Source organism: Lipomyces oligophaga (genome assembly GCF_038497815.1).
Source record: "Lipomyces oligophaga strain CBS 7107 unplaced genomic scaffold V1516scaffold_6, whole genome shotgun sequence".
Classification (NCBI taxonomy): domain Eukaryota; kingdom Fungi; phylum Ascomycota; class Lipomycetes; order Lipomycetales; family Lipomycetaceae; genus Lipomyces; species [Lipomyces] oligophaga.
The window spans coordinates 168,531-196,437 of NW_027117790.1; the positions used below are offsets into that span (position 1 = coordinate 168,531).

The 27,907-nt window shown below is 42.3% G+C and overlaps 13 protein-coding genes across 13 annotated transcripts; 5 read left to right on the forward strand and 8 right to left on the reverse strand.

Annotated features, from left to right (window-relative positions):
- The first annotated feature begins 44 nt into the window (after nt 1–44).
- On the forward strand, nt 45–1,921 carry V1516DRAFT_653439 (DNA replication/checkpoint protein). Its single transcript, XM_066920290.1, has 2 exons — nt 45–256; nt 305–1,921. The coding sequence occupies exons 1-2, from the start codon at nt 145–147 to the stop codon at nt 1,438–1,440; spliced, it is 1,248 nt and encodes a 415-aa protein (XP_066776028.1). The 5' UTR covers nt 45–144; the 3' UTR covers nt 1,441–1,921.
- Nucleotides 1,922–2,813: 892 nt separating this feature from the next.
- Nucleotides 2,814–4,639, forward strand: V1516DRAFT_626974 (POT family-domain-containing protein; the record flags this gene model as incomplete). Its single annotated transcript, XM_066919773.1, has 2 exons — nt 2,814–3,096; nt 3,147–4,639. 2 exons carry the CDS (start codon nt 2,814–2,816, stop codon nt 4,637–4,639), a joined length of 1,776 nt encoding a protein of 591 aa, XP_066776029.1.
- Nucleotides 4,640–4,686: 47 nt separating this feature from the next.
- V1516DRAFT_678011 (casein kinase II regulatory subunit-domain-containing protein) lies at nt 4,687–6,465 on the reverse strand. The gene is made up of 4 exons (XM_066922686.1): nt 6,239–6,465; nt 5,800–6,178; nt 5,450–5,751; nt 4,687–5,398 (listed from the first exon to the last, which is right to left on the reverse strand). The coding sequence occupies exons 2-4, from the start codon at nt 6,152–6,154 to the stop codon at nt 4,796–4,798; spliced, it is 1,260 nt and encodes a 419-aa protein (XP_066776030.1). The 5' UTR covers nt 6,155–6,178; nt 6,239–6,465; the 3' UTR covers nt 4,687–4,795.
- A 303-nt stretch (nt 6,466–6,768) lies between these two features.
- V1516DRAFT_678014 (60S ribosomal protein eL6) lies at nt 6,769–8,062 on the reverse strand. The gene is made up of 4 exons (XM_066922687.1): nt 7,897–8,062; nt 7,558–7,641; nt 7,322–7,494; nt 6,769–7,254 (listed from the first exon to the last, which is right to left on the reverse strand). Exons 1-4 carry the CDS (start codon nt 7,924–7,926, stop codon nt 6,957–6,959), a joined length of 585 nt encoding a protein of 194 aa, XP_066776031.1. The 5' UTR covers nt 7,927–8,062; the 3' UTR covers nt 6,769–6,956.
- A 930-nt stretch (nt 8,063–8,992) lies between these two features.
- On the reverse strand, nt 8,993–11,383 carry V1516DRAFT_678021 (uncharacterized protein). The gene is made up of 3 exons (XM_066922688.1): nt 10,771–11,383; nt 9,260–10,723; nt 8,993–9,213 (listed from the first exon to the last, which is right to left on the reverse strand). The coding sequence occupies exons 1-2, from the start codon at nt 11,048–11,050 to the stop codon at nt 9,333–9,335; spliced, it is 1,671 nt and encodes a 556-aa protein (XP_066776032.1). The 5' UTR covers nt 11,051–11,383; the 3' UTR covers nt 8,993–9,213; nt 9,260–9,332.
- A 2,041-nt stretch (nt 11,384–13,424) lies between these two features.
- On the reverse strand, nt 13,425–14,635 carry V1516DRAFT_627626 (uncharacterized protein; the record flags this gene model as incomplete). Its single annotated transcript, XM_066919799.1, has 4 exons — nt 13,425–13,834; nt 13,898–14,268; nt 14,316–14,393; nt 14,436–14,635. The coding sequence occupies 4 exons, from the start codon at nt 14,633–14,635 to the stop codon at nt 13,425–13,427; spliced, it is 1,059 nt and encodes a 352-aa protein (XP_066776033.1).
- A 346-nt stretch (nt 14,636–14,981) lies between these two features.
- Nucleotides 14,982–15,969, forward strand: V1516DRAFT_678030 (uncharacterized protein). Its single transcript, XM_066922689.1, has 2 exons — nt 14,982–15,714; nt 15,789–15,969. The coding sequence occupies exons 1-2, from the start codon at nt 15,320–15,322 to the stop codon at nt 15,859–15,861; spliced, it is 468 nt and encodes a 155-aa protein (XP_066776034.1). The 5' UTR covers nt 14,982–15,319; the 3' UTR covers nt 15,862–15,969.
- Nucleotides 15,970–16,060: 91 nt separating this feature from the next.
- On the reverse strand, nt 16,061–16,968 carry V1516DRAFT_708076 (40S ribosomal protein uS15). Its single transcript, XM_066924189.1, has 2 exons — nt 16,789–16,968; nt 16,061–16,730 (listed from the first exon to the last, which is right to left on the reverse strand). Exon 2 carries the CDS (start codon nt 16,625–16,627, stop codon nt 16,163–16,165), a length of 465 nt encoding a protein of 154 aa, XP_066776035.1. The 5' UTR covers nt 16,628–16,730; nt 16,789–16,968; the 3' UTR covers nt 16,061–16,162.
- Nucleotides 16,969–17,318: 350 nt separating this feature from the next.
- On the reverse strand, nt 17,319–18,825 carry V1516DRAFT_678039 (uncharacterized protein). The gene is made up of 2 exons (XM_066922690.1): nt 18,048–18,825; nt 17,319–17,991 (listed from the first exon to the last, which is right to left on the reverse strand). The coding sequence occupies exons 1-2, from the start codon at nt 18,759–18,761 to the stop codon at nt 17,440–17,442; spliced, it is 1,266 nt and encodes a 421-aa protein (XP_066776036.1). The 5' UTR covers nt 18,762–18,825; the 3' UTR covers nt 17,319–17,439.
- A 443-nt stretch (nt 18,826–19,268) lies between these two features.
- Nucleotides 19,269–20,372, forward strand: V1516DRAFT_678040 (Vps51/Vps67-domain-containing protein). The gene is made up of 2 exons (XM_066922691.1): nt 19,269–19,423; nt 19,477–20,372. Exon 2 carries the CDS (start codon nt 19,575–19,577, stop codon nt 20,307–20,309), a length of 735 nt encoding a protein of 244 aa, XP_066776037.1. The 5' UTR covers nt 19,269–19,423; nt 19,477–19,574; the 3' UTR covers nt 20,310–20,372.
- A 2-nt stretch (nt 20,373–20,374) lies between these two features.
- V1516DRAFT_678043 (uncharacterized protein) lies at nt 20,375–21,525 on the reverse strand. The gene has a single exon (XM_066922692.1). It carries the CDS (start codon nt 21,054–21,056, stop codon nt 20,439–20,441), a length of 618 nt encoding a protein of 205 aa, XP_066776038.1. The 5' UTR covers nt 21,057–21,525; the 3' UTR covers nt 20,375–20,438.
- A 20-nt stretch (nt 21,526–21,545) lies between these two features.
- V1516DRAFT_451922 (uncharacterized protein) lies at nt 21,546–26,320 on the forward strand. The gene is made up of 3 exons (XM_066919062.1): nt 21,546–22,432; nt 22,492–25,315; nt 25,366–26,320. Exons 1-3 carry the CDS (start codon nt 22,034–22,036, stop codon nt 26,097–26,099), a joined length of 3,957 nt encoding a protein of 1,318 aa, XP_066776039.1. The 5' UTR covers nt 21,546–22,033; the 3' UTR covers nt 26,100–26,320.
- An 18-nt stretch (nt 26,321–26,338) lies between these two features.
- On the reverse strand, nt 26,339–27,333 carry V1516DRAFT_678046 (uncharacterized protein). The gene is made up of 2 exons (XM_066922693.1): nt 26,772–27,333; nt 26,339–26,726 (listed from the first exon to the last, which is right to left on the reverse strand). Exons 1-2 carry the CDS (start codon nt 27,151–27,153, stop codon nt 26,542–26,544), a joined length of 567 nt encoding a protein of 188 aa, XP_066776040.1. The 5' UTR covers nt 27,154–27,333; the 3' UTR covers nt 26,339–26,541.
- Between the last annotated feature and the right edge of the window lie 574 nt (nt 27,334–27,907).

The following is a 27,907-nucleotide window of genomic DNA, read 5'->3' on the forward strand; positions in this document are numbered from 1 at the left end:
TGAGAATAAGAAGAATACGGCTAACGCGTTGTTCACGCGTTAGTAACGCGTCAGCTCCAGACATCTCCCAACTACACTGCAGATACAAAATCATTACAATTCTCATACAATCCTAACTAATTAATAACGATAAAATAAAAAAAAATGGAAAAATTAGACACTCTGAAATTGCAAATCAAAAAATGGGAACATGAATTTCAAAGGCAATATGAACGAGCACCAGGCAAAGCGGATATCAAAGAGAATCCACAAATAGGTATGCTGTAGTCGCCAGCTCTAGGACAGTTACTAATATGGCTATCAGCTGCGAAATATAAACAGTATCAACAATTGAAACAAGCTGGTCAAATTCTAAGTCAGAAACCCGATCAGGAATCAAATCATAAGCCAAGCCAAAAATTTAATAATTCAGATTACACTACACCAAAGAAGATCTCAGATTCTCACCAGACATGCTACGACTCACCATATAACGGCAACTCCGCCAAAAGACAGATACGGCATTCACTCGGTCCAACTCCTCAAGCTGATGGTAGAGTGATGGCCTTATTCGACATTATAAGTCGAGAGTCGCCAATCAAATCTCCGAGATCGAATCTGACAGATGCTACCTCATTCCAACAAACCTCTCCCCAAAGGACACCGACCAGAGTGCAAATAGCGATTAGTTCTTTCGACTCGCCGACTCCGTCTGGAAATCTTCATCTTGATTCTCCGTCTGTTTTGACGCCAACAAAAGACCATATCTTCGACCTAGATTCTACGCCAATCTCGTACTTCAACTCACAGCCCACAGAACCAATGGCTACCCCATCGCCGCTTCAACGTCCAAAACCAGTCACCAGAGGATTGAGTTTAATTTTACAAGAATTGAAAACCCAGCGAGAGGCAGCTTTTCAAGAGGAAGAATCTATTTTGGACGAAATTGAACGAGAGGAAATGGGCCGCGTTCCGACTAATTCCAATTCTGGTTCCGAAGTTAAACACACTGTCACTGCAGAAGAGTCTCACCTAGGGGAGGTCCAGGAAGGCGATATCGAAACAGCGGTCGCAGAGGCAATGATTCGAGAAGAGACCAGACTACGATCTGCTAAGTACAGGAAATTGTCAACTATCAAACGGTCTACTCGTAGAGTTGTTATGAGACCTGCACACCCGACACAACAGCAGGAAGACGAATTTCTATCTGACACAAGTTTAGATGATTCAGACGATCCCGGATACGACTCACCAACGAATCCAAGTTCCCAGAAACGTTCACTTTCAAATCCACAATCAGTTGATATCGAAGTATCGAAGGATTCATCTACTGGGGCGCCTAATTCCAATCAATCTAAATCCACAAAAAGAAAGCCTATTGGTGGAATATCGAACAATTTTCAGCGCTTGAAAATTAAACGCAGAGCTGCTTTTCGCGGTGGTCGGATTCGCCAACGGTAAAGCAAGTGTCATACTAGAACACAGTATTCTTCCTGGATTTTGCTCTCGCGTCGACGTGGTATTGCCGCTCGGGATGATTATATATGCGATGATGAACGCATATTCGTAGTCAAATGACTCGGTATTCGTGTTAAGTGGCAAGTCCTGTGTCACATAAAGGAAAACAGATCTATTCGGTACCGGAATGCAGAAATACGATGCATAATAGCAATGCTAATACAGGATGGTAACGATGTGGTCAGCTGCCATTTCCAAGGACGGCAGTGAATATACATGCAAATCGTAAAAGCCACTGGATTTCAGCTATTGAATTCCTCGTTTTCGTATTTAAACTAAACCAGAGCAAATATTTAGTTTGATAAACTAAGCATTGACAAGATTTCAGTTGGCTGAAAGGACCAATTACCTTTTTAGGAAAGATTTACATAAATAAGGGATTTAATCTAAGAATACATAAATATACCTTCTATCTGTTCTGAGAATGATTCCAAAGAAATTAATCTCTTGTTCTGAATACTAAACTGAATTTAGATCGATTTTGATTGAATTAGAGTGCGTTATGCGCATGGTGCAGACGGTGAAGTTTCAGCTTATACGGAGAAAATCTTCAAAATTTCCTTCATTTCCTCCTCCATACATCCAGTCAGTCCTATTAGGCAACTCTTTGAGCAACCTTTTACAACAGTTATTTAATTTCTTCTGGACTCGGTTTTTGGCTTAGATTTTTCGTCATTGCGTCATTGCGTCATTTATTGAGTCCACTCTGGTCGCAGTTGTTCACTGCAGCTTTTCAATTTCAGCCATCACTGGTCCAGTCATCACTACCTGCTCTTGCTCAGACTTCTTGAGAAGAAAGTAGAAAGAATCTCGTCGTATTTCTATACGTGATTTTTTCGCTTTAAGTCTTGCAAGCACAGTATCTATTTTATCATGGCTGGTCGCATGGTTCGTCCTTCGGCGCGTCAATATCTACCGATTCCCTCCGACGACATTGCGGAAGACGAGTCGGCCTCGAATCTTAATACTTTTGCTATATCACGGATGTAAGTTTCCTTTCTATTAGTCTGTTTCAGCCGTGTTTGGGATTTTGGGGGTAAGAAGTTATTATATTATGCTGTATCTGTTGCTTCAATCGGTCTGCTCGCGTGGTAATGCATATCATGTGGCAACCATGTGGTGATCGTAGCCTTTATCCAACGTTATTGACTTTTACATTCGTCTTATCGATGTATGGGGATTGATTGTGCACGTTGAATAGAACTGATCACATATTTTTTTATCTGCCTTGTGGTTTAATGGAATATTTATTTATGTCCATACAGCGTATAATCCTTCTCCCTGTCTGTTACCTTTTCTCCCTCTATAAGCAAGCAATGGCTAATATATCTTCTACAAGTTCACAGCCTGAATCGACTCTGCGGGTCACGGACGATCTTAATCATCCTTTAGCTGTCCAGGATTTCGCTAATGCTATCGATACTCCAAATGTGACCAAGAACCTGGATTCCTATAACAAGTTTCTGCCCGTACCGGAGTCGGATATTGAAGAGATCTCTGACAATGATCTTCGCTCTTTACGTAGAGTTTCAGATCGACTTCCTACTGCTGCCTGGCTTGTCGCTGTTGTAGAACTTTGTGAGCGGTTCACTTATTATGGTAAATGCGGTATTTTTAGAGATGCGGGCTAATATTTACACTGCTATTAGGACTGACTGGCCCGTTTATGAACTATATGCAAAACTCTTCAGGTGGTTTGCGACCTGGTGCAATTGGTCTTGGACAGAGCAAGGCTTCTGCGTTGAATTATTTTTTCCAGTTTTGGTGTTACTTAACACCAATTTTTGGTGCTGTCATAGCTGATCAGTATCTGGGAAAATACAAGACCATCGTTATTTTTTCGATCGTATATGCCGTCGGACTCTTAATTTTGTTTACAACATCCTTACCAAATGCTATAGATGCAGGCGCTTCGTTAGGAGGACTTGTCATGGCCATGATTGTTATTGGATTTGGCACAGGGGGGATCAAATCGAATGTGTCACCACTCATTGCAGAGCAGTACACTAACACGCGAAGGTTTGTGCGAGAATTGAAGTCGGGTGAACGAGTGATCGTTGATCCGGGGGTAACGATTCAATCATTGTTTATGATCTTCTATCTCTGCATCAATATTGGTTCGCTATCTGCAATAGCAACAACGGAGCTTGAGCTGCATATAGGGTTCTGGGCGGCGTACTTGCTACCGTTTCTTTTCTTTTTTGTAGGTATAATTTGTCTTTTTGTTGGCCACAAGTATTATGTCAAAAAGCCGCCAATGGGGTCAGTTGTGCCGAACTCGTTCCGGATCATCTGGATCGCGTTGGCGAACCGCAACTTAGAACAAGCCAAACCATCTTATCGAGCTGATAGAGGCCTCTCGCCTGTTCCTTGGACTGACCGTTTTGTCGACGAAGTAAATCGGGCTCTAGTAGCTTGTCAAGTTTTTGTGTTCTATCCGATTTATTGGCTTGTCTACGGCCAGATGATGAACAACTTTGTTTCCCAAGCAGGACAGATGAACACTCATGGAATACCGAACGATATCATGCAGAATATAGATCCGATAGCAATTATTATTTTCATTCCAATCTGCGACTCATTGCTTTATCCTTATCTGCGGAAAATCGGCATTCCATTTCGACCGATCACACGAATTTTTTTCGGGTTCCTGTTCGGCGCTCTTGCAATGGCGTACGCCGCGATCGTACAACAGATGATCTACAATTCTGGACCATGCTACTCTTATCCACTTGCCTGCGATGCGTCCAAAGATGGCACGATTCCAAATGACATACATGTGGCGGTGCAATCACCTGCGTACTTTTTCATTGCCTTATCCGAAATTTTTGCGTCTATCACTGGCTTGGAGTATGCGTACACAAAGGCTCCAGTATCAATGAAATCATTCGTTATGTCGTTGTTTCTACTGACCAATGCATTTGGAGCCGCTCTCGGCATCGCCATCTCACCGACAGCCAAAGACCCGGACATGGTCTGGACATATACAGCATTGGCATGCGCAACGTTCGTCTTTGGAATGTTATTCTGGGTTTTATTTAATAAATATAACGACGAGGAGGATATCTTAAATGATCTAGACCAACAGGCCGAAGTTGACCATTTAGAAACTGAGATTGAAGCCACAGAGAACATGGCTTAGTTCTGGGTTATACTTAGCATGTCTTGTTTTTTTGGTGTTTTACTGGATTAATGGATGTGAAATTTTATAATATAAAGCAACAGGCTCAAGTTAAATGACGATTCTAATGTACAATACCAAATCCTTTACATCAGAAAAGGAGTTCTGAGATCTCTTCTAACAAGATCCCAACTCATTCAACGTGGTCGGCCTTTCTCTTAACCATCTCATTCGAGGTCCACTTTTCGCTCGTTCGGAGATCTTGAAGCCAAATAATTTCATCTGATAGATCTCCCACTTGTGGTCTCGGATTTGGAAAACCAAGCTTGGGTTCTCGGGATCGCTAGCGGTACCGCTGCCTCCGTCCGTGGTGGGAGTAGCGGACCCTGACGACGCCGACTCCGCAGAGGCCGCTTCGTCAATATTCCAGTCGTTTTGGGATGTCGGCTGGTTATTATCTGCACGTATGTGATCTTGACGGAGCTTCCTCCGAGCAACAGAGAGATCAAGTGTTGAAGGCGGAATGTGTAACCCACCAAACGAGCCAGGAATATCAGAATATGTCTTGAGAAACAAGCCTGCAAAGGACGTCCCGAAATAGGCACCGTCAATCTTGGACTCTTCCTGACCGGAGGGTTCATAGATATCCGAACACGACGAACAATAAAGTTTGACTGTATGCTGTCCAGGAACATCAGTTCTCCCGATCGGTAGCACAGGATTATTATGACACAGATATCGCGGACAGTTGCCGAAATGACGGAGATCATATTTTTCAACCTAGAGATGTTAGCCGTTGTGAATATAAACTGAATCTAAACACGGTCATACCATTATCGAAAGGCCAGCTCGAGTAAGTAGAAATCGTGCATGAATCATCCCATATAATATTTCCGCCGAATGCTCAATGACAGACATATTTGGGATATTTTGGAAATCATCCATAGCTTCCAGCTCAAAATCAAGAATCATATCCAGTGCTTCGTGATAGTACGGAATCACTGTGCTGAGTCCTGTTAAATTAAAGTCGTCTTCAATGAACTCTTCAGCAACTTCTGCGAAATATTCGTTGCCCTGTCGTGAACAAAACGATGAAATCCATGTCTCGATATCCGATCGCGATGAACCTGATTCTGAATCGAGTCAGTCCTGTAAATATCGTACGCGATAGCTGCACATACCATAATAAGATTCTTCTTCTTCTTCTTCTTCTTCTTCCTCCTCTTCGTTCTGTTGAGCTGTACTTTGATTTTCAATCTCATCCTGACCGTCCTCATTTCGTCCACCGTCCAGCTCGTCTTGTTCTGCACCAACCACCTCATTGTCATTTAAATCCTCAGGTTGCTCGCTGCTCTGTCGGACTGCAGATGACATAGTCTTTCGTATAGAAGCTGTCGAGACTGGTGCAGACTTCGAAGATCGAAGGCCAGCGGCCAATGTATCCACATGTCGTTCGACTCCTTCCATCAGCGATACCGATGTATCCATCTCATTTTGTCCATTCGCCGTGCTTCCTTCACTCATACTAATTTCCATTTCACCAGTTGCGGCCTGATCTGCCTGTTTCGTCTTGGTTATCGCCATCTCACTTGGCATTCTTCCTTGTCCGCTGTTACTCGCCTCTGCTCTCTCGCTTTCTGTAATGCGTTTCGCGTTCTTCTTAGATCAATGCTCGATCTCCCGCAATAACTTTTCGTTCAGCTTTAATTTGACTCGGATACTCCGGTTTATTGCCTTGTACTCTGTCTGATTTCCGACGATTTTCGTGTTCCCCGCGCTGACCTCGTCCTACCAGAAACAGCCAAAATGACAATACAAAACGAACCACCCTGTCTCGCCATCTTCACAGCCGCACAGTCAGGTGTACAAAGTTATGTAAGAAATCTGTAATTGCATATCAATACTAGGAATATTATTATTTAACAGACCAACAATCAATGCGCTTTAGAAAATGATAATTCAATAGCATTCAAACGATCAGATATTCACTTAACCAAATGAGTTAATTGAATTAAACTTCAACTCAATATTTTGCATGTGGTTGCCAGTCAACAAACATCGAGCGATTCTGCTCGAAAATACCAAATCTATAGCATAACAGTATTCTACGCGAACTAAAAACTAAGAAACGGCATCAGTTAGGAGTCCTTATTAACGTTAATCAAATGCGAATCCTTAAATTTGTTTTGAACCATTATACACAAACCCTATGACAATTGTCATCAGAGAAACATACTAAAAAAGACAAACAAACGATACAAAAACGAGAATAAACTATCAATTATACACATTTGTATTTCTTTTCTCCTACCCCTCCTTACTTTTTACTTTATAGAGCTTAAAATTTCATGAGATGAGGTCGATCTCCCTTCTTCAAGCTGAAGCTGCTCGCAAGGTAAGCCTTCAAAGCTGGAACCTTCTTAATCTCGGCCAAAATAGCAGAGTCGACCGCTTTCTGATCAGCAATACGAGTCTCACTGACAACTGCCTTCTTGTCCTTTCCTTCACCGAAGAACTCGGCCTCACCTTCCTTCTTGGCTGACTTCTTGCCGAAATAAGAAAGACTGAACTTGGAAACATCGACGGAGTCAATCGGGACAATAGTAGAAGTAGCGATAACGTAACGAGCATTAACTCTGATTCAGAATTAGTATCATACATATATCTCCCATTGTTGAGAATCATATTATCAACAATACTTACCTCCGCAGAGGGACACCGTTAACCTTGAAAGGGCCAGTTACGAGGAGAGTACCATCACCCAGAGACTTGAGCAAAACAACACGCTTGCCACGGAATCTACCAGCAAGGATGATAAGAACAGCACCGGGTTGGAGAGATGCACGAAGAACAGTTGGCTTGGCAACTTTGCGACTCTGGAACCAGTTAGATCTCGGTTTGAGCGCAATATATAACTTCAAATCGCAAACAAAAAATACCTTCTTGGGAGCAGGAATATCCTCAGCAGGATACCACTTGGAAGCCTTGTCGGCAGGAACAACACGCTTGCCTCCGTTCTTAGCCTGAAAGATCTGTTAGCACACTGAACTCAGTTATGTCTGATGCTGATGGCAATCGCCGCAAAACACGGTCCGTTCTTCTAATCCAATACACTAAAATTATATCCATAAATCAAATGATATTAAAATTCCTCAGTTATCCAGTCTCCGCGCTAATGCGGAAACCAACAACAAAAGCCTCTGTAACTCCCTTCTTCGAACCATGTCTCGCGAATGCCAGCCAACTCTCATCCTGAACGACAAAAAACTGTAACTTACACCACCAACTTCCTTAGTAACAGCACTCATTATGACTCGATTAAACTGTGACTCCGATATAGAGAAAACGAATAAAAATTAGACAAGAGCTTGCTCTTTTAGCCGTAGATATTACTATTCTGAGAATATTCTACGGTTAGAGCTAAAGATCCTAAGGTCCTTGATCTGTCTTGCAGCCTGTAGCGGAGCGTAGTGACTCTTGTTGACAACTGGTACAATGAATTAGTATGGATATTTGCTGTACTCCAGTTGAATTTGGGAAATATAGGGTTTAGTGTAAGTGAGCGTGACTGCTGTAGTGGGGTTTGATAGGGCTAATTACTTACTCTGGCTTATTCACAATTCTTAGATATAGCGTAAATCATTAGTAATGCATGTCGGCGACAAAGGCTGAAATTGTTATTGCTGTTTTCTGCTACAATTATATCTCTAATTAGCTAATAGTTTACGGTTTCAACAGGGAACAGGAATCGATCGATCTAGAATGATCTGAGTCAGAAGAGAGATAGTAGATGAATCATGACAATTCAGTGTCGGGATCTCAATTTGTTTTGAGTTATTCGTACAATTCTCATGGCAACTTACGGCTGTGGGATCAAAGAATATAAGTTGCTTGCTCTTAGTCAATGTGAGATCCACTATGGCATTGCTCAAAACAGTTTTATTCGTTCATCTATTTCTTGTTTTTCACAAGTAGTGTTCTTAGCACTTCATTAAATTAAATACAATTTCAGAACGAATATTCAAACTTATCAGCTGGAAATATAAATAACTGATGTTACGTTGTAATGATGACGAACAGCTAACGCAAGATCTGTGACAGTTCATGCACAAATCCTTTACCGACCTGATATTCAACAATTTCGTACAAATTCCGCTATCTCAGATTAGGACTTTTTATTGTGTGTTGGCTCCTTTGAGCTCAGCACTACTTAATTTTGTTCAATTTGAAATTCTGCACTCGTTTAAGCTTCTTGTCTGAGTTCGCTAATAAGCAAGATGGATCGCAAAATGAGCTACGATTGTTACCTGTCTGGGGAACTGCTCTGAATGCCGGTCACTTTTCATAGTGTTATGACGGTATAGAAGAAGTGTACTCTTTATGGTAAAGATAAACCTTGCTTTGAAAACGGACAATGTTAGCTCCCAAGCCAACTATTCCTACCACCTTAAAGCACCCAACTGTCTAACATCTGCTTGCTCGACTTGAAAAACAATTAGAGGCTCATTAATGATAAAAATAATGCACTTCTAATTGGTACGAATAGAGCTGAACTGCAAATTCTTACACACTACGAAGTTTTGTCACTTGTAAGGCTGATAGTGAGTGTATGTATATGAAACCGTAACTGAATTTAAATACCTCAATACGCGAACACAAAAAAATGCATACAACTTCCGAAATAACACTAACAGAATTTCCTATAATCGACAAATTAACGTAGTTTATTAGCCATATATGCTGCTCCGAGAGCAGTAATACCACCTAGTTGAAGTGTGACTCCGATAGCGTTGACGCCTGTCTTGGGCCCATCCTCGCCACCAGTAAGCTCATCAGATCTTCCAGGATCAAGAACTGAAAAAACAATAAACGAAGCGAACGTAGAGATAAATTGTGGAATGGTAATTGACACATTGTGAAGTCCCATATAACTGCCTGCTTGGTCAGATGATTCCTCTTCGCTATCTTCTTCCTCTTCTCGTCCATCTTCAACAAGCGTATCCTGAAGTACAGTAGACGAGTTTGCCGTGACAGATCGCTCGAGAATATTGATCATATCTGATTCGTCCGACTCAGCTGTTACCGTTGGAGTCAATTCAGGCTCAAGCGGATGCTCTGGTTCGCGTAATCTAAAGTGGCTACTCGATCCAGTCATTGCTTCTTCAGCACCAATATCTTGCAATGTCCTATCATTTTCATCATTCATTTCTGAATCGAGGGTCTCATATCCATCTGAGTTTGCGATAGAAGTCGGTTTTCCAGAATTAACAGTGTTTAGTTTGCGGATCTCCTCCGCAACCAACGAGAACGGAGCCCAGGAGGAAAGCGCCCATGAAAATCCACAAATTGCGATAATGAAGGTAGCTCCGCGGACAGATCGTACGAAAATAGATGCAAACATAGTAATGGCATAGACAATATTACCAATCATCCAAGCGGTAGGTAGAGTCGGACGATAAGGAGCGATAGCGATCATGAAATCTGCAAGCGGTTCAGGAAGTGCTTCGTATGCCGACTTCTGAGTATGGGCATCTGAATTTGGCGACACAATAAATGGAGGCAAAATCAAAGAGCATATAACAGTGACAATAGAGTACATTGTAAGAGCAAACGAGCCTACTCGTCCGATATCGCCAACTAAATCATGCGAATCTGACAAATCACCGGCATCATATCGGACGTAGACCTCGCCTACCCAGGTGGAAGCGTAAAACAAAAACGTAAACCATCCGTACCAGGCAAAAAGCTGAACCGTGAAAATCTGTTTAATCCGCTTGGGAAGATGAAGACCAGTTTCAACAAGAGACTGCAAAATGTGATAGAGTGCATTTGAGTTGTGAGTTTCACCGGTAATGGTAAGAACACGCTCCTCGACTGCCCAAACAGTTATACCAACGCAAATCCACAACGCAACTGATGAAATGGCACACAAAATCTTGAGCTGAGTGTCCCCCAAAAATTTGATGTATTTTATCAAATCCAAGAAGCCCGCGTAAAAACCCACAAGATGACCAAATGCTACCATTCGTCCGGCCCAGGCATTTGCTAACTCTTGCTTTGACTTTGGAAGAGTATCTACAATGATGGCACGACATGTAGCTTGCACTAAATTCAAATTTAGATTCGTTTTTTAGTTAAAAAAAGGCACATACCTGCATTGACACTAAAATCGGCTGCGAAAACTGAAAACACAGCGACGACAATGGTAACGTTTGGAGCATAGGCCTCCGAGACAAACACGTCAACCACTTCGCGTGTCCAGGCCATCAACATCAAAGAAAATCCTACAATAATTGAGCCGATGATCATAAAGGGCCGCCGACGTCCAAATCGAGAAGTGCAGTTATCTGACCATACGCCCACGACGGGCTGCATTATGAGTCCAGATAACGGTCCAGCGACCCAAACAAAGGACAGCAAAGACTTCGTCATGCCCAAGGAAAGGAGGTACACATTTACGTAACTCTGTTCCACGCCGTATAATCAAAGGTTAGCTTCAATACCCAGAACAAAAGAAGAAAATACATATCCATGTAAATTGAAGTCCGGCTACACAGATAGTGAGCAGCAGCATCTGCGCAAACTGAGATGAGCCACGAACTGATGTCCGGCCTGACCAATGTCGTTCCATTGAAGTCATTATCTGCTAGTCTTAGCTGTGTCTAGCTTCTGAAGCAGGGAATGATGGTCGATTCGCTCAATTGGCTGTCCTCTATACTGGTTATCAGAGAAGCGATTGCTAGTCCTGGCTGGGTTCGTCATAGTCAGTCATTTCACGTGATGATAGCTTAGTAAAAGTTATCTATTGTTCGGGAATGGGGAGGTTTTCTTGGAGAAAGTTCAATATTCCCTAGTTCAGACTTTGATATTTTGAAACTACATATAGAAAAGCAAAACCAAAAACTTTACTTAAAATATCGTCATACCAAAACTATGTCCCAAACTATTCAATCCAGTACATTAAATCTTATTTTGTTAAATATCCAAACCGAAAATAGCCTATAAGCTTACATCCATCATCCAAAGCTAGAATTGACCATAAAAACAAACAATTATTCCGAATTGACACAACCCATAGCTTTCAGAAGATTGATACTATTACTCAAATCGAGCTTGTCAAAGTCTGCTTACGAGAAAGAGTGAATTAAGACGAGTTTTTTAATACTACAATTGTAGAAGCAAGAATTCCGTACAAGCTAGCTTCAGAAGTTGGAACTTTTCCCTCCCTTAATTAGAGATACTCCAAGTGATGTACTTCCAAACCCCTAAGGAAGCAAGGACCAGTAAAATAGAATTGTGATAGAAAATAATATGCTGAGGCTAGTATCAAGGCGATTGGCCTTTACAATGGTATGCGACAGAGACAAATCTGAGAAAAGTGAACCTGATGACTGTTATGCCAAAACAAATTGCCGCAACAGTAGACGACTTCAAGTACAGAGGTAAGCTAGAAAACTGTAGACAATATTACACAGTCTGCTGTAATGAACAAAGCAGTGAAGCTTCTGAGGCTGGTGAGAGAACTTTTGTCGCAAAGTCCAAGAAACATGCCATATATCCAATTTATATAATGAATCTATAAAACGATCAAATCTTGTCTCTAAGATCAAAATAAAACTATTTCTTAAAGCAATCTTAATAACATCAGGAATCATGGAGAATTATGCGGACAGGGTAGAAATATAAAAGCAGATATGGAATGAAGTGCAAGAACCGCTGTCCTCTACTCCAGCACATGGCGCAACAAAAGAATCAACTTCTGGTATTTAGATCCATAAAAATTATACATCATTTATCTCCCAGAAGATTGAGGTCGATAGTAGCTTTCTGGGATAGTCTACAAGGCCAGTCTGAAACAATATCTGACCAAGCCAGCTATCAGGAATCCGACGGACGAGCAATTCAACTCGTTAAAGCTGAAGAACTAGAAGAAATATTTAAAGAAAAGCGAGATATTCCATATATTGTAAACCAATGTATTACTCTTAACAAATTACATGAGCAATTTGCAAATCCATCTTATCGTGATGAAAGTGCTATTGCGGACCAATCTCACGGAGAATTAATTAAGCTAGCTCTCCGCTATTCTGCAGTCTCGACGACAGATTGATGAGCAAGGCTAACTAAATATCACGTGCACATACTATTCAAACTGGAGACCTCAATTTATGCTTTATTGCCATAGTATTTCAAATGAGTTTATGGCGTAGAAATTGTGGGCGAAACGAGGCGATACAAACTACTCTAGAGTCTCAAATTTTTTGAGATTTTAGAGTCCCCAGTTGTATTCAGAGTACCGGCCGTATTACAACGCAAGCAGGAAGGTCATCAAATCACATTCGAAGCAGTACTACGCATTCTCAGTTTTTACACATGGAATTGGCATAATTCATCATGTAACTCGATAGCCTAATTCTTTTAAGCAAATGGCTGTGACGATTGAACATCGTCTGCCTGATTTGCTTATACAGACCGCATAGTCCGCACCTATCGGACTGTCTGATTCTGACCCTGCAAATCCTTGAGGCCAACTGATTATTCTCAATGCCTGGTCAGATTCACGACTATTTCGGCAGCACAGTCATTGCGCGCTGAGCATACAGAAAGCTTGTCTTTCTATAATGCATATAAATTTATTTGCATTCGCGCAGATCTAGCCATAACTTAGGTTTGCTCGGACCATCCTAGGGTGCTGAATATGATATTGCAGCGTTCATGTTACTCACTGTAGAGATTTCATACTAGCATATTCTGATATCAAACTCAGCTACCCAGCAAACGAAATTAAAAAAAGAAAATTAATAAATTAGTACAACGCAGTCTTCCTTCTTCTTTTCTTGGTATTAAGCAATCCCGACATCTCTGCAACAGCAATTGCGCGGTCGGCTACGCTCTCGCCAAACTTTGCGGTTTCTCTGCGCAGTCGTCGAATATTTCGCTCGCGTTCGACTTCCCTTCGCTCAATCTCCTCCTGAGTAAGCTCCTCCACACTGGGTGCCCAGTCATCGCCCAGTCCTTCACCGTGCTCAATTCTCCATCCTGCCTCAGCATTATACGCCGCATCGTTGTCGACCTCCGTAGGCAAATGTCCTTCGCATGCCTCTTTCTTCAGTCGGATTAGGACTTCATAAATCGCGTGAGCAATCGCCGGATAAAATTCACCTGTCAATCCCATATCCGCAACAATTGTCCGCGCAAACATCTCTGGCGTCAGACCTTTACTCAAGTGCGGTCCAATTTCAGACTCCGTCGTGGACTCCATCTCGAGACCATCTTCACCAGTGAGCATTGCAGTCGGGTCTCCCCCTGCTAAATCCCATTCAAACTTGTCTTCATACAGGTGTTTTGCCAGGTGTAGACTTAGATGTACAATCACGTTCTGAATGCCCGGCGGCAGATCTATCGACGCCACGGGAGCGTATTCCTCTATCTGCGTCTTGATGGCATTAGCGATCTGAGGGGCATATATATGTGTAGGAATATCGAGATCCGTACACATGATAGCAGAAAACTGTTCCGGTGTGATTAGATTTTCGGAAAGGTTCCACAGAAAAAAGTCAGATAGTCGATATGTTCCTAGATCAAGGTTGATACGAATCGGAATCAATACCTCTGGTTGTTCTGCAGCTTCTTCAAGCTGCTCTTCAGTCCTTAGTCTATGTTAGATTATTGCTAGTTAATACAGCAATTGGCTTACGGATATATATGTTTAGTCATCATTGCCGGGCGACTTTTAATCACTTGAGCATGTTCTCCATCTTCAGCACCGTCTCGGCTAACGGATGCACGCCCACCGCTCGCACTGGTGCCAAAATACTCGTCATCATCATCTACTTCTGCGTAATTTCTTTTCGATGCTCCTCGGGTTCCCGTGGTAGTCGTCAGTGGGCCCTGAGGAACTAACAACGCTGTATTACCGAGTCTTAACCGCGAACTGTATGTTGATATCGACGCCTGACCTTTACGCACCGGCGCAGCTGATACCTGCTGCTGAACATAGGCGCTTCTTCTACTCATGCTGAAGTTCCGCTAGAGATACGAGAGAGATTCTCTGGTGAGTACAAATTTCTCCTCCCCTGGTGATTGACAATACGATCCAAGATCAGTTCTGGTTCAGTTCACTCAAAAACAGATTCCGAATCACAACACAAACAACACAACAGTTATACAGTGATCTTCTGGAAAAGCCTATACCTAACGTCAGCTTCACCCTTTCTGGTGATCCGATGAATCCTCGAAATCCTCGTTTGCTATCTAGCTCCAACAAAATGTTAGTGTTTTATTTACGACCCTGGCTTCCAAGATCCCTGCTGTACCAACGCCTCTGCTTACGCTGTCTCTGGGAGGACGTCGTAGTGCTAGTCTGTGTTTGTATGATCTACACCGAGAATTCAGTTGATCCTCTGCTTTGCTAGGGTCATCTTCTGTAAGATAATTTAGTTCTATAAAGGATCATTTTTACAGCTTTACAAACTTTATATAAAAGTAGCTGAGGTGTGGAATACCCTACTATATCTGAGTCAGTGGTACCAGGACCAGTTACGTCTGTCATGACAGATTCAGGTATTCAGACTAGAATCATCTTACTCTAACAGGTCCACTAACATCCAAATAAAAGCTATATCAAATCTAAGTTTGGTCAAAGAAGACACAGAGAGATCCGCTCCAATAGATGAGGATGCTACCACTTCAGACGAAGAAATGAGATCATTTCCACGGCAGGCTGAGCCTTCCAGTAATAACAATTCTATTTCATCTGCGCGACTTGAATTTCCAAATCAATCGGTCTCAGATGAAAAAGGCCAATCATCTGAGTCTATTAAGCGGCCATTAGATTCAAATGAAGATGGTATGGAAATTTTAGACCAGCCAAGACTCAAGCAACAAAAGCTCGAGCAGACCACTTCAACTCATCAAGGTTCCCTTCCTTCCAGTACACAAGAATATCCGCAGACTTCGGCTACAATTTCAGAATTTACTCAACCGGATGATCTCGTTCATAAATCTGTGCATGGTGGTGCGCCTGTGCGGAGATACTTGAATCAGCAACTCACGCCTTACCTGCTAGAGGGGGTGAAAATGATTGCTCGTGAACAGTAGGTTCCATTGATTTCTTCGAGTTCTTTTAGTTGTTGACAACTTGAACTGTTCATTGCTAACGACTGGTCAGACCTGAAGATCCTCTAGAAAAATTGGCTTTCTTTTTGCTGGAAAAGAGCAAGTCTTTGAAGGCAGTCCAGTAATCATCACCATCATCTACTCCACTGTATAGTAGAATCCATGTACCATAGTTAAATGAGCTTTTCGTCAACTTTAAATCTCCATCTACATTATCGTATATAAATGTTAACATAAATCAATTTTGCTTTAAATGTACATATTATGATCCTTATCCTCCGTACACCAAGAAGGAAAACACCAGTCGTTTTTCTCCCTCGTGGACAACTACTTTTTTGAAGTTCTGCAAAAAGAAAAACAAGTTAACAAGACACGTCCGACTACTTCTACCATGCACGAATATTCGAAGAATTGAGACCTATTCGTTTATGCGACAAGTGCAGAAGCAGTAGCAGATTCGTACTTCCAAACCGGTGGGAGAACACCAACAGTCTTATAGTATCTGGCGAGTCTATGAATTCTGCTCTCAATAAGAATCAATCTGAACTTGGAATCTTTATCCTTGCGATTACGCTCGAGGTGCTTGCGAACAGAGACTGCTTTCTTGATAAGATGGTACAAATCTTCAGGGATTTCAGGAGCAAGTCCATTCGACTTGAGAATTCGAAGAATCTTGTTTCCGGTAACGACCTTGATTTGAGCAACGCCATTTGAGTCACGAAGAACAACACCAATCTGGGATGGAGAAAGACCCTTGCGAGCGTTCTTGATGATCATATCGACGACGGCCTCTGGGCTCAACTTGAACCACGCAGGAGGATGACGAGAGTACGGGGTCGCGGACGACGAAATACCTTTTCCCTGCAGATTGTTAGAAATTATGCAAAACATTATACAGACAGAAAAAGTCAAGGCAGATTCATCTACTATTCGTCCATGTCGCAAAACAGCTCGATCATTATTTAAATCTCTGCAGCTCTTTCGTTCGTTTGAACTTCGTATAGACACAGCTAGTTGGACTCCCCCCGAATGAATATCAACAATAGACTAACCTTGCTGTGCATACGACCCATTTTGAATTAGTTTTGAATAGATAAACCGGAAAATGTAGAAAGATATCTAATCTTATAGTGAAAGTCAAACGTAGCAAAACTGCGAAGCTCGAATTAGTCCTAAGTTCCACGGTCGTAGCTTGAGTAGGGTTTACTCATGGAAATTGCAACTGAGTCGTAGGGTTTGAGTGGCATAGCGATATTTAGCAGTCACTTTCCTTTGATCACTAAAGGGTCTAGTAATGGAAATCAGCATCGTGGCAATCAGAGGTGTTGGTACCGTTCGCTATATCCCGGCAAGGATCACTTCTCTTCATAGGCTGGGTTCAATCATTTATCTAGATTACAAAATATTGAGAAAATTAGGCCGAACGTGCTGTATGCGGTTGCTGAATTATATGGTAAGTAGTATGCTTCACGTGAATTTTTTAACTTCGTATTTCTTCGAAGTGTAAATAAGTTTATGATGACTTCTTTTTTGATATTATTATATCTGGCATCTCTAATACTAGAGCATATTCTGCTCAATGCCTACACTTTGCTTGATGGCATGTCTGATACTATGTTGTTCTCCGTGGACGACAACTTATATTCCAAAGTATTATATCATACTAATAGTTGCTAGAGTTGCCCGGTAAAACGAAAACTGGTTTAAACCGACGTAGTCGTTTCTCTGACCGAAAGTGAGGCAGCCGTCTTCTCAAGAGCTTTAACTGATCCATCATGAGAGTCTTCTAGTGTTCGTAACCTCGTGGATTTTCGAATTCCTAAAGACTCATAGCACTTGCTTGTCGACATGTCGTCGCCGAAAAAAGCAGCCGACTCTTTGTAGCCGGCGCTGTCTCCCAGTCCCATGAGCTGGCTAACACCCATTTCCTTGCCAATGAGAATAGCAGTGTGAATACCCCAAGGCTCAATCGAGGCTCTCTCCGGCCATGTGTCTTCTCTGCCACATTGGATGGCTAAAGCTCGAGCGACATTTTGAGCTGCAACAGCGGCCTGGTGGATGGCTCCTCCAGCAGTTTTAATCACAGGAAAGTCGTTGACGTCCCCAATTGCATAGAGATTTTCGAATGACTTCTGCCCACCCGACAGATTCATGTGGTAGTTCACCTTGAGCGCTCCCGTAGAATCTAAAACATTTTCAAATATTTCTTTGTCCATGAATTCCGTGACCACTTTTCCTCTGGAGGATGTCCATAACTATTCATGCGAGTTAGCTCCTGAAACAATATTATCAAAGTATCAAATTGACCTACAACACAATCAGCTGTGATCTCACGTCCATCGACAGTGATAACCCCTGTTTCTGTTTCGGTCTTCACTCTTGTGTTCAATTGCACGTCAACTCCAAGTATCTTCAGCGCCTCCAGTGTTCTTCGCTTGAACTTTTCTGAGACCGGTTCGGGAGGCAGTTCTGCGTGTGGATGAACTAAAGTGACTGACTTGCTGGGATAATGGTAGCGCAGTTCGCCAGCAACTTCGATTCCTACAGCACCTCCGCCAACAATTAAAATATGATTAGCATCTCGAAATTTGAGAACATAGAAATTCATTAGTGCTAGAAACTCTTCTTTAGTAGGCTGAGAGGGCATAATATAATCAGGATGGTGCCTCCCGGTAGCAACCAGAGCGAAATCGTACTTGAGCTGCAGCGTGTCTTCATATAAGGGCGACTTCACAAAAACATGAGTATCTGTCATGTATGACGCTTTAGCATGGACAAAGTCCACGTTATCTATCATTTCACGCGAGAATTCGCCAGGACGAGCAAAAGTAATTTCTGCAAATCGAGGTTCAACCAAAGACCTGGGGATTGCTACCGGATTCAAAAGACCCCGACGGGGATCCAGCAAGGTGATATGTGGAAGAGGTATTTTCTTCTCAAGCAAAAGAGAGATCAGCTTATAGGCGAAAGCATGACCACCGAAGGAGCCACCCACAACCAGTACATGAGGCATTCTAGTATTCATGGCCAATTACAGAGTGTAATGTTTACAGAGATAGAACAGACAAAATTGTGAAGATGAAAGAAAATGTTAGGGCAGTTCATGAGGATTATATAGACCAGCGAGCTGCAACCGGTAGCCGGAAGCCGCCAAGCTGGAATTGGTGTACTTGGTTCTTCTACAGTAGGTAGAAACGCTCCAACAGACCTAAAGACGTAGCACTTCCGGAAGATGGGGAGTATGACATCGATTCTCATAGATTCTGAAGTCTTTGCATCATTAGGGATACTCTGGCTCACTAGTTTAACCACTTTAGGAGTAGGATGTCTTAGTTCTCGGTTTGTTGCTCTGTAAATTAGCGATGACCCGTTCTTCACTTAGAAACGCTTCGCAACTGAGTGTGGTGACAATTTCCCTACTAGGCCTTAAGTCCGTATCAGATCATCTGATAACACAAAGTAAAAATACGAGCGGTCCATTTGGAGGCCAGAATCCTCAGAATATCCAGTAAAAGCTTAAAACCACCTGCAAAGCCAATGCACAGCCATATTTTTGTCTCTTACACTGGTTTCTTTTATTTTTCTCCTTTTTTCTAGTTTATCTCCTGTACTTTTCTCAGTTTATTTGAATAGCTTACTGAATCCGAGATCACGTGCCGCCAATTCGGATTTTGCGCTAAGAGAATGGTAGGCTACAGCGTTAATTTCAGAAGGATGAATTGAGAATTGACAACAAACAGCTAGTAATAGTAAATGTGGTTGCTGACATTTCTTAGCATTGTTCAAGACAGAAATAATAAATTTATGCTATATTTAGCCTTGAATCTATTCGAATAATATGGCTGCTTCATCGAGAGCTACGCCACGGGTTTCGACAGAATCCAATGTGTCTTCGTCCGCTGGAGGAGGTTATTTGCGCGGAGGTGTCGATACCCAGTCGTCCAGCAGATCTGTATCGCGAACTGGAGGTAGCTCGACTCCCTCCTCAGCATCAGCAGCACGAAGAACTGCGCTTCGTGAGTTCTATGCAATTGGCAACGATCGCTTCTCGGCTGCGGTTGCACCGTCGGATATTGATCGACCGGATTTTAAGCCTGATGAATGGCTCGATAATTTTGTGCGGACGCATGGATCCCACGATCTGCTGTCTAAAACAAACAATCTGGCTCATGAAATTGTAACCTTAGAAGGAGAGGGCAAGGCACTAGTGTATGATAACTATTCGAAGCTGATTTCAGCAACAGAAACCATACAGAGCATGCGTGGGAGTATGGATCCTTTGCAGCCTACCACCTCAGCGCTTGCTCCGGCAGTAGCTCATATTGCGGACGTATCTGCTTCGTTGAATGCAATGCTTACTCGGACTGCAGACCAGAAATCGAAGGCAATCAAGGACACCCTATTAGAATTGATTCATGCGCCAGAGAAATTAAAAGCACTCATTGATGCTGGTAACCGCGAAGAAGCTGAGCACGAATGGAATTCATGGATAGCACCATCATTGGATAAATTACATGAGAACCATATCAAGGGAGCGGACGAAATCCGACAAAAATGTTTAGCATTGCTTTAGGTGTTTAGGGTATTTTTGTTTTATTATCAGTTTATTAGTTAATAATAATATTTATTTCCATTAGTCAATTTATTTACGCAAGAATACTTGAATATAACAGTGTATCAACCGAGTAAAGTATCTTCAGCATTACAAGGTCGGGGGATACCCAAGCAAATTTCGTTCGTTATTCTCTGTCATAATAGCCGCAGCAGAGGGAGATAGAAAATCTTCAGGATTCTGGGTATTTTCAGAGGGAAGTTTATGAGATTGGATTTTTCGTTTTGTCGGCCAATGGAAAAGTTTTGACGAGACAGACACAGCAGCTTGCAGAGGAGAAAGTACGGATAATGGCGGGTATCCTGGCGGAAACCCAGGCGGAGGAAGAACGACAGGAGGCGTAAGAGGAGGAAGTGGAGGAAAGGGATTGGGCCGAGCAACCGTTAGCAGTTCATGTTCGTCCAACGAGGCTACCTCCTGGGCCTCCTGTCCTCCGCTCTCCTCTTCTGTTCCGTCCTCGTGCCCGACTCGACATTTGGGCGACGACGAGCACGCCGTTAGGAAATTATGCGAGGATGATAGGCAATTTCCCTTGTTCTGCTTAAACTCACCTCTCTGGGCTTCTAAGGCATTGGATTTTGCAGCTTCCCTCCCTACAGGCGGTAAGGCAGATGCACTCACCACGGCCAGCGCGTTTCTGAGAACTGGAAGCCCAGCAGTGAAGACAGCGAGAAAGGCAAATAACGGAAGAGAGTTACTGAATCGCATGGTGACATATAAAAACTGTACCCCGAAAAGAGTTGCAAACGCGAAATAAAATCAAGAAAAGCAATTTTGAATTCTACACAATACATTTGGCCCGAACAATGACTATTTCGTTAAGTTCAACCGGCCCAGAACTGCTAAAAAAACAAACAAAGCCTGTGCACTACCAAATCTAGTAGTCTGTTTACACTCTTCCCGAGCTGACCATCACCGTTACCAGCAGCACTTACCCAAAATAGCAGTTCCAATTGGGCTAGGGCTATTCGTTCTTGTGTCATTCTCTGCGTACAGATCATGGAGTAACTCGGCTGAGCCGCTCGCTTAGCGCTTAGTCACATAAGATGGTCGTATTATCTAATCACTAAATCTTTGGATGACTAATAATAGCTGTGTTTTGGATCTATCTTGCTCTCGGGCGGCCTCGCTTGGATTTTGACGCGGGCGGGTTTTCTTTCTTTCCTTTTTGTATCCTCATTTCCTTTGATTTCCTTCTGGTTTCTGCACGCCATTTGCTGATGTTTTGTTGAATAAAGCTACTTTTTTTGCTCATTCTCTTGCTTGAGTGTACATTTCGGTTTTATCTGCCTATTTTTGTCGGCGGTGAACGCTGGACAGTTAAAGCCAAGTCTATCCTCTCCTTCTTACTTCCGGCCAGCTCAGTCAATAATAATACTAGCTTCATCGGCAACCAACCTCCCTTTCTGCTTTGTTTATATCGTACAATTTCGCGTTTTATTTCTTCGTTCTTTTTGGGAATATCGTCCTTCCACGTTGTTTGGTTGATTCTACTCCGTTTTGGTGCCTTCTTTGGTTGCGTGTTTTGTCTCACAGCTCGACTCCACTTATTCCCTCTTCCTGCTGTCACCCCTGCCTTTGTTCTATCTCAGTTTCCGACTCCATTTACCACGCAAAAGCTCTCTTCCCCTTGTTCACGTGTCGATGCCCTTCCGCTATAATTACGTTCTGTTTGTATCCTAGAAATGCTCTTTGTTTCGAGGCCTCAGCAGAATAATGCTCCTCAGGATTCCTCTGTGCCTCAGTCAAGCTCTTCTCTAGATCGCCAGGTCTCCCCCGCAAGCGCTCTCGCCTCTTCACCCTCCTCATCCAACAATTCCGCAGTTTCCCATGATCCGACGCCTTCAAACTCTACCTCGATGACTTCTTGTGCTCCTCCTTCCCGTCCCCCAGACGTATATGCTTCTCTGCCTTCTTCAGCTTCTTCCTCCTCATCCCGTCCTCTACCTCTCTCGTCCTCGTCTTCATCTCCAGTTCCAGCCTCTCGGTCGCGTTCGCTCTGCGCCGCTTGCCAAAAGCCGCTGGAACCTCCAACCATGCGCGCTCTCGATCGAAACTATCATAAGTCATGTTTTGTTTGTGCCGTATGTAGTTTTTCTTGTTTTCCATTTGGCTTAATTTTTTCTAACCCTTTGTGTAACAGGACTGTGGCAAGTCGGTTGTTGACAGATTTTTTCCTCTGTCCCTGGATCCCTCCCCATCTTCTACAACCACTACTCCGAATTCATCAAAATCTACTTCATCAGCTAATAATATTGTGCCCCTGTGCGAACACGACTATTTCAGAAGAAAATCGCTGTTGTGCCATGTCTGCGGAAACGCTCTTCGTGGCGACTTTGTTGTTGCCATTGGTCGTAGATATCATTTAGAGCACTTTTCTTGTTCTCTATGTGGTCGTGTGTTTCAGGCTGACGATAACTACTATGAACGTGATGGTGCTGTTTACTGTCATTATGATTTTTCTCTTTTATTTGCTGAACGTTGCGAAGGCTGTGATTCAGCAATTCTAAAGCAGTTTATTGAAAATCTGCGGAACGGGCGTCATGAAAATTGGCACCCGGAATGTTATATGATACATAAATCATGGAATGCTAGCCTTGCTAGTAGGCCGAAGGGCTTGGACTCGGCTGCAACTGATCCTGGTCCCCATAACGGATTGGAATTGAAAAAGGCTGAAGAGCAAGCGCTTCTTGATCGGGAACAGTTAAAACAGAAGCAGAAACTTATTGAGAATAAAGTATATCGGATATGGACGGTTTTATCTGAATTTGAAGAAGTTTCTGCTGCAGCTATCTCCGATATGCTTCATTACGCAACGGCAGGTTCTTCAATTGATTCAATTCTCGCCACATCTCGGTTGATATATAGAGTTAACGTTCTCTTCTCAGCGATTGATACCCTTCAACAGCATCCTCAAATTTCTTCTGTTCGTCGCTTGGGGAAAGAGCCAAAAACACTATGTAAGAATGTTGTTGGCTTCTTGACAAATCTTCCTGGTTCTTTACCTCAACAGCAGTCACCATCGCACAACACAGAAAATACTCCCATAACTGAAGATGATTGCTCTCCTTCATGGCCCAAAGATGTTATCGAATTAGTCAAGTCGATGGCACATTATCTAAAGCTTCTTATACAATATGCCCTTGGGATTGCTCTTCAGCTCGACAACTTGTCTATAGACTCACATGCAGTTAATGATTTTCTCGACTACTTGGCATCGCATAATTCTCCGCCGATATTCTCCCGTGAAACTCTTCTGCCGAATATCACGGATCTCTGTGTTTGCTGTCGAAAAGGAATAGAAGAGAAATGTACACGATTAATGCCGGCTGACCCCTCAGATATTCGAGATCGGAGGTGGCATTTGGCTGCCAGTTGTTTCTCTTGTTCTCGTTGTCACCGTTCACTAGCCACCCTTCTTCCTACTGCGTTATGGTCCGATAAAAATCGCTGCCTGCTATGTCCTGACTGCGCGTTGCCGGAAGACAAGTCTCGGTCTGGATTTGTTTTTGTGTCACGCTTGAATCAGTATTCATTTCTTCTTAAAGTTGCCATCCATCGAGTTTACAAAAATTTCAGTGATACAGTGCCTCCTTCTCAATCAATACAATCTGTCTTGAAACGTACTTCTACAGCTGATAGGCATGAACTGGTTGAAAGTTATGTAAACACTTTAACTGACATTAGACGAATGCGTTCGTCTCGATTCAAGCGAACTATATCAGATCCTAAAGGTAAACAAGCACGCAGGTCGAAGACACCAGTTCTTTTGGATGGCCAGCGACCCACTGAGTCATCCTCACCTCATGATCTGGCGGAGTCGTCATCACCAGCAGTTAGACGACGAGTCAGTGAAAGATCGTCTCGTTCACGAAATAATCAAACTATTGTCGGCCGGAAGTTATCTTTTTCGGAGCGGCCTAGGAAAACAACTCCACAGCAAGCGGAAAAATCAACTAGAGAAAGAGAAGTTACGGAAGATGACTTGTATTCACGAGCAGCAGCTGCTGCAGTTGCTGCTACCCATGCTAATGCAAGTCGCTCAAAGTCAGATAATATGAATGAATCTCCAGATAGGCTCAAGGAAATACCTAATATTAAAAAATCTGATAAATCATATCATCCTAACAGTGGTTTGACGGAAGGATCTCCAGATAGAAAGTTCTTGAAGTCTTCTAGACCTTTGGTGACTGAAAAACCCGATGTTTTATTTGGAGAGAAATATCTGACTTTGGACGATATTCCACGCATTGTCGCTGCTGAGCAGGCTCGAGAACAGCGGCCAAATGCATTCCGACACCAGAGGCTGTCTTCTCTGGCACTCTCTAATGGGCTTGTCCCTAAACTTGTCAGCAAGGGTCCAACTATAGGTCCAGATTCATCTGAGATTGCAAAGCATTCTATGGAGAGGGGAATGAGCACCACGGGCTCCGTCCTAACTCTTAATGCAACAAGCGGTATCAGTGTTGAACTACCGAATCCAAAGTATTTTGCAGAATTAACAGATGCCGAGTATCTCATAGTTAGAAAACGAGCATATGATGAACTTGAAGGTTTAGTATCTGATTTTTTCACTCAGCGTGAATATGCAGAATTTGCAGGAGATTCTCCAATTGCACCTAGGACTAGTCCATCAAATCCAAAAGTCGGATTTTGGGAGAAATTCGGCCGAGCGTTCACAAAAAATAATAGTCATTCGATCTCTTCGCCATCCGCAGGCAAAGGTCTTACTTCTCCGTCAATGAATGCCGGTGCATTATCTTCGCCTAGTAGCTCTAGTGAAAGACAACGCAGAAAAGCAGGCAATGTTATGGCACATGGCATGTCACCTGCTCCCCTTGTGTTTAAAGTACCTTTAGAGGAATTATTAGAGCGTTCCGGAACTGACTCAGACCTTGGAGTCTGTTCTGTAGCATTGAAGGTTCCTACTTTCCTAGATGACATCATATCTGCAATGCGCAATAAAGGTAAGAATTTTTGGGAGAATATTTTACTTTTTATTGTTTACATGTTCTAGATATGTCGATTGAAGGCGTATTCCGTAAGAATGGTAATATTCGAAGGTCTCGAGCTTTGGTGGAGGAAATGGATTTGTCTGGATCATCACATGCAATTAGGGAAAAGCTAAATAATGAATCACCAGTCCAGTTAGCAGCTTTATTGAAGAAATTTCTTCGTGACATGCCAGATCCACTACTAACATTTCGATTGTTTCGCATCTGGGTGTCATCTCAACGTATTACAGACGATGGTGTTCGCCGCAGAGCGCTTCATTTGTGCTGCTGTTTATTGCCTCGTTCGCACCGTGACTCAATGGAGATTATTTTTAATTTTTTGAAATGGGTTGCGTCATTTTCTCAAATTGACGAAGAATCTGGCTCAAAGATGGATATTCATAATATCTCTACAGTTATTACACCTAATATTCTCTATTCCCCGCACGACCTGGACGAAGATCCTATTTCTGGTCAAGCACTATCTAATGGTCCTACAGCTGTTTCTATCGGCGGGGATGAGCCTGGAACAAATGAAGGGACTGCTAGCAGTAATGCAGCATCTAATGACAGGGCTCAAGCGTTGGCTATCAACGGAGATACATATTTTCTTGCAATTGAAACTGTGAATACTCTGATCGAAAATAATGAGGACTATGCTACAGTACCTATGGATTTCATAGACAGTCTGAACATGAAGCCTAATGACATGGGAGATGGATCCACTACAAAATCAGCAACGTCTCCTGCAAGTTAAACGAGGGGCTTCAATATGCTGCTTCAGTTTTGTAATATTAGATGGCACACTACGATTATTGAAGATCGTTCGTTGGTTATTAATTTTGTCCCTCTTTTTGAATTGCTCAATTTTCTTTGTTTCCTGGTGTTCCCTGATTATGCACTGTTTCTTGCCGTTTTAATAATTTGTCTTGCTACTGACTTATTAATTAGTGAAGATATGTTTCGCTTATCTTTACAGAGGTCAGAAGACTTATGTTTTCAAATAATTGTTCGTATTAGTAGGGGTGTAGTAATGTATGATATAGTTTAATACTAATAGCGGGAGAAATACACCGTAAACCACTAAACATTTTTTAGCGAAGTTGCTATCGTACAATTGCAAACTCATATTATGTATACGACCAACATCAAATAAGCGATTAATCAAATCAATCAATTGATGTCAAAATATATAGAATTCAGAATGAATTGAACCCATTGGGACCTGGCCCACCTTCAATTATAAAAGGAGTTTCATGGTTATAAGCCTCTTGTTGTGGTTGTTGCTGTTGCTGTTCATCTATAATTGTTGGTACTACATTATCCAGTATCGTATCGCGCAGCTTATTTTCTTGACTTATTTTAGTCTGCTTTTTGACAAGAACTAGTTTATTAGTCCATAAGTTCATATTAAGACAAAGAGGCTGACCTTCGAGTAAGTCTTCACCGCCTGCGGTGGACCTTATTTGGTTTGGTACTTTTCTGCACCATTCAAAGAATTTTTCCAAACCTTCGTCTTCAGTATCGACTCCATATACAACTTCTCCATCAATGTTTTCATCGAGAATTCTCATGGGCCTTAATCCGCCAGGAACACTTTCCATAGCCATTCGCACATCGCCAACGTCGATTTCCGAGCGCCCACAGATCTCGGCTAGTTTAACGGATTTAGTTGCTAGCAAGTCCAGATATCGTATAGTCAAGTCAGTCAATGTGTCCAAAGCCGAAGGTGAGCATCGATCTATTCCTGATGCTCGAAGAACTTGAGCTGTCGTTATTCGCATGAACGAATAGAAGAGATCTGAAGACATTTATGGATATATAAATCCTATTCTTGCCAGTCAGTCTCTAAATTTTAATAATCGTTATGTGGCCATGTGTACATAGACACTGTTATTTCAAAAATGATTAAAAGCTTTTTTCTGGATCCAAGAAAGTATCAAATATTTCATGTTTTGATGCTAAGGCCGATTCCGTTGGTTGGACAAGAGATTGTCAACAGTAGCCTCATGTGAAAGTGAGATCTCCCACATCGGAAAAGCACGTTGTATAATATATATATACTTCTACACTACACATTTTTAAAGAGCAATTCTTTTGTCTGCTAGTTAAACTGATTTTTTGGTTAAATTGCTGCAACTGAATATTTTCTTCATTAAAATCAATTATTTTGTGAAATATATCTGCATTCTTCCTCCTTCCTGTGTCTTCGACCATTATGAATAATACTTTGTTCAACCTTTTTGTACATCAGTAATCTATTTTTTATTGCTTTTTCTCGCCGATGATGAGGCAGCCCAAGCCAAATTGAAAGCATAGTGTCGTTTACAGTCATCCTTATTCTGAAATTGTCTTGTGGATACGCGGGCATCTCTGAGGCTACTTGAAGGTTTGTTTGTGAGATACTGGACGAAGTTGAGTTTTCTAATAGATTATTTCCTCTACCTTTTTTAATCAAATTAGATATTTATTCACCTGAGAATACCATAATCAAGAAGGAGAATCTAATATCTAATCTATCTACATATAAAAGACAAATGGCTATACTAAACATAGCATATCTTC

What these genes read in the sequence shown, in the direction of transcription:
- V1516DRAFT_653439 (XM_066920290.1), top strand. Translation starts at nt 145, where the DNA reads ATGGAAAAATTAGACACTCTGAAATTGCAAATCAAAAAATGGGAACAT. An exon ending in CAAAGAGAATCCACAAATAG is followed by an intron (nt 257 to 304) that starts GTATGCTGTAGT and finishes TATGGCTATCAG; the next exon opens with CTGCGAAATATAAACAGTAT.
- V1516DRAFT_678040 (XM_066922691.1), top strand. Translation starts at nt 19,575, where the DNA reads ATGGCTGCTTCATCGAGAGCTACGCCACGGGTTTCGACAGAATCCAAT.
- V1516DRAFT_678046 (XM_066922693.1), bottom strand. Translation starts at nt 27,153, where the DNA reads ATGTCTTCAGATCTCTTCTATTCGTTCATGCGAATAACGACAGCTCAA. An exon ending in CGGTGAAGACTTACTCGAAG is followed by an intron (nt 26,727 to 26,771) that starts GTCAGCCTCTTT and finishes CTAATAAACTAG; the next exon opens with TTCTTGTCAAAAAGCAGACT.
- V1516DRAFT_708076 (XM_066924189.1), bottom strand. Translation starts at nt 16,627, where the DNA reads ATGTTTTGCATAATTTCTAACAATCTGCAGGGAAAAGGTATTTCGTCG.
- V1516DRAFT_678043 (XM_066922692.1), bottom strand. Translation starts at nt 21,056, where the DNA reads ATGCGATTCAGTAACTCTCTTCCGTTATTTGCCTTTCTCGCTGTCTTC.
- V1516DRAFT_678030 (XM_066922689.1), top strand. Translation starts at nt 15,320, where the DNA reads ATGAGATCATTTCCACGGCAGGCTGAGCCTTCCAGTAATAACAATTCT. An exon ending in AAAATGATTGCTCGTGAACA is followed by an intron (nt 15,715 to 15,788) that starts GTAGGTTCCATT and finishes ACGACTGGTCAG; the next exon opens with ACCTGAAGATCCTCTAGAAA.
- V1516DRAFT_451922 (XM_066919062.1), top strand. Translation starts at nt 22,034, where the DNA reads ATGCTCTTTGTTTCGAGGCCTCAGCAGAATAATGCTCCTCAGGATTCC. An exon ending in AGTCATGTTTTGTTTGTGCC is followed by an intron (nt 22,433 to 22,491) that starts GTATGTAGTTTT and finishes TTTGTGTAACAG; the next exon opens with GACTGTGGCAAGTCGGTTGT. An exon ending in ATCTGCAATGCGCAATAAAG is followed by an intron (nt 25,316 to 25,365) that starts GTAAGAATTTTT and finishes TACATGTTCTAG; the next exon opens with ATATGTCGATTGAAGGCGTA.
- V1516DRAFT_678011 (XM_066922686.1), bottom strand. Translation starts at nt 6,154, where the DNA reads ATGGAAATTAGTATGAGTGAAGGAAGCACGGCGAATGGACAAAATGAG. An exon ending in AGAAGAAGAATCTTATTATG is followed by an intron (nt 5,752 to 5,799) that starts GTATGTGCAGCT and finishes GACTCGATTCAG; the next exon opens with AATCAGGTTCATCGCGATCG. An exon ending in GAGCTGGCCTTTCGATAATG is followed by an intron (nt 5,399 to 5,449) that starts GTATGACCGTGT and finishes TAACATCTCTAG; the next exon opens with GTTGAAAAATATGATCTCCG.
- V1516DRAFT_678039 (XM_066922690.1), bottom strand. Translation starts at nt 18,761, where the DNA reads ATGAATACTAGAATGCCTCATGTACTGGTTGTGGGTGGCTCCTTCGGT. An exon ending in AGATCACAGCTGATTGTGTT is followed by an intron (nt 17,992 to 18,047) that starts GTAGGTCAATTT and finishes TCGCATGAATAG; the next exon opens with TTATGGACATCCTCCAGAGG.
- V1516DRAFT_678014 (XM_066922687.1), bottom strand. Translation starts at nt 7,926, where the DNA reads ATGAGTGCTGTTACTAAGGAAGTTGGTGGT. An exon ending in TTACTAAGGAAGTTGGTGGT is followed by an intron (nt 7,642 to 7,896) that starts GTAAGTTACAGT and finishes CAGATCTTTCAG; the next exon opens with GCTAAGAACGGAGGCAAGCG. An exon ending in ATATTCCTGCTCCCAAGAAG is followed by an intron (nt 7,495 to 7,557) that starts GTATTTTTTGTT and finishes AACTGGTTCCAG; the next exon opens with AGTCGCAAAGTTGCCAAGCC.
- V1516DRAFT_678021 (XM_066922688.1), bottom strand. Translation starts at nt 11,050, where the DNA reads ATGACGAAGTCTTTGCTGTCCTTTGTTTGGGTCGCTGGACCGTTATCT. An exon ending in CGATTTTAGTGTCAATGCAG is followed by an intron (nt 10,724 to 10,770) that starts GTATGTGCCTTT and finishes ATTTGAATTTAG; the next exon opens with TGCAAGCTACATGTCGTGCC.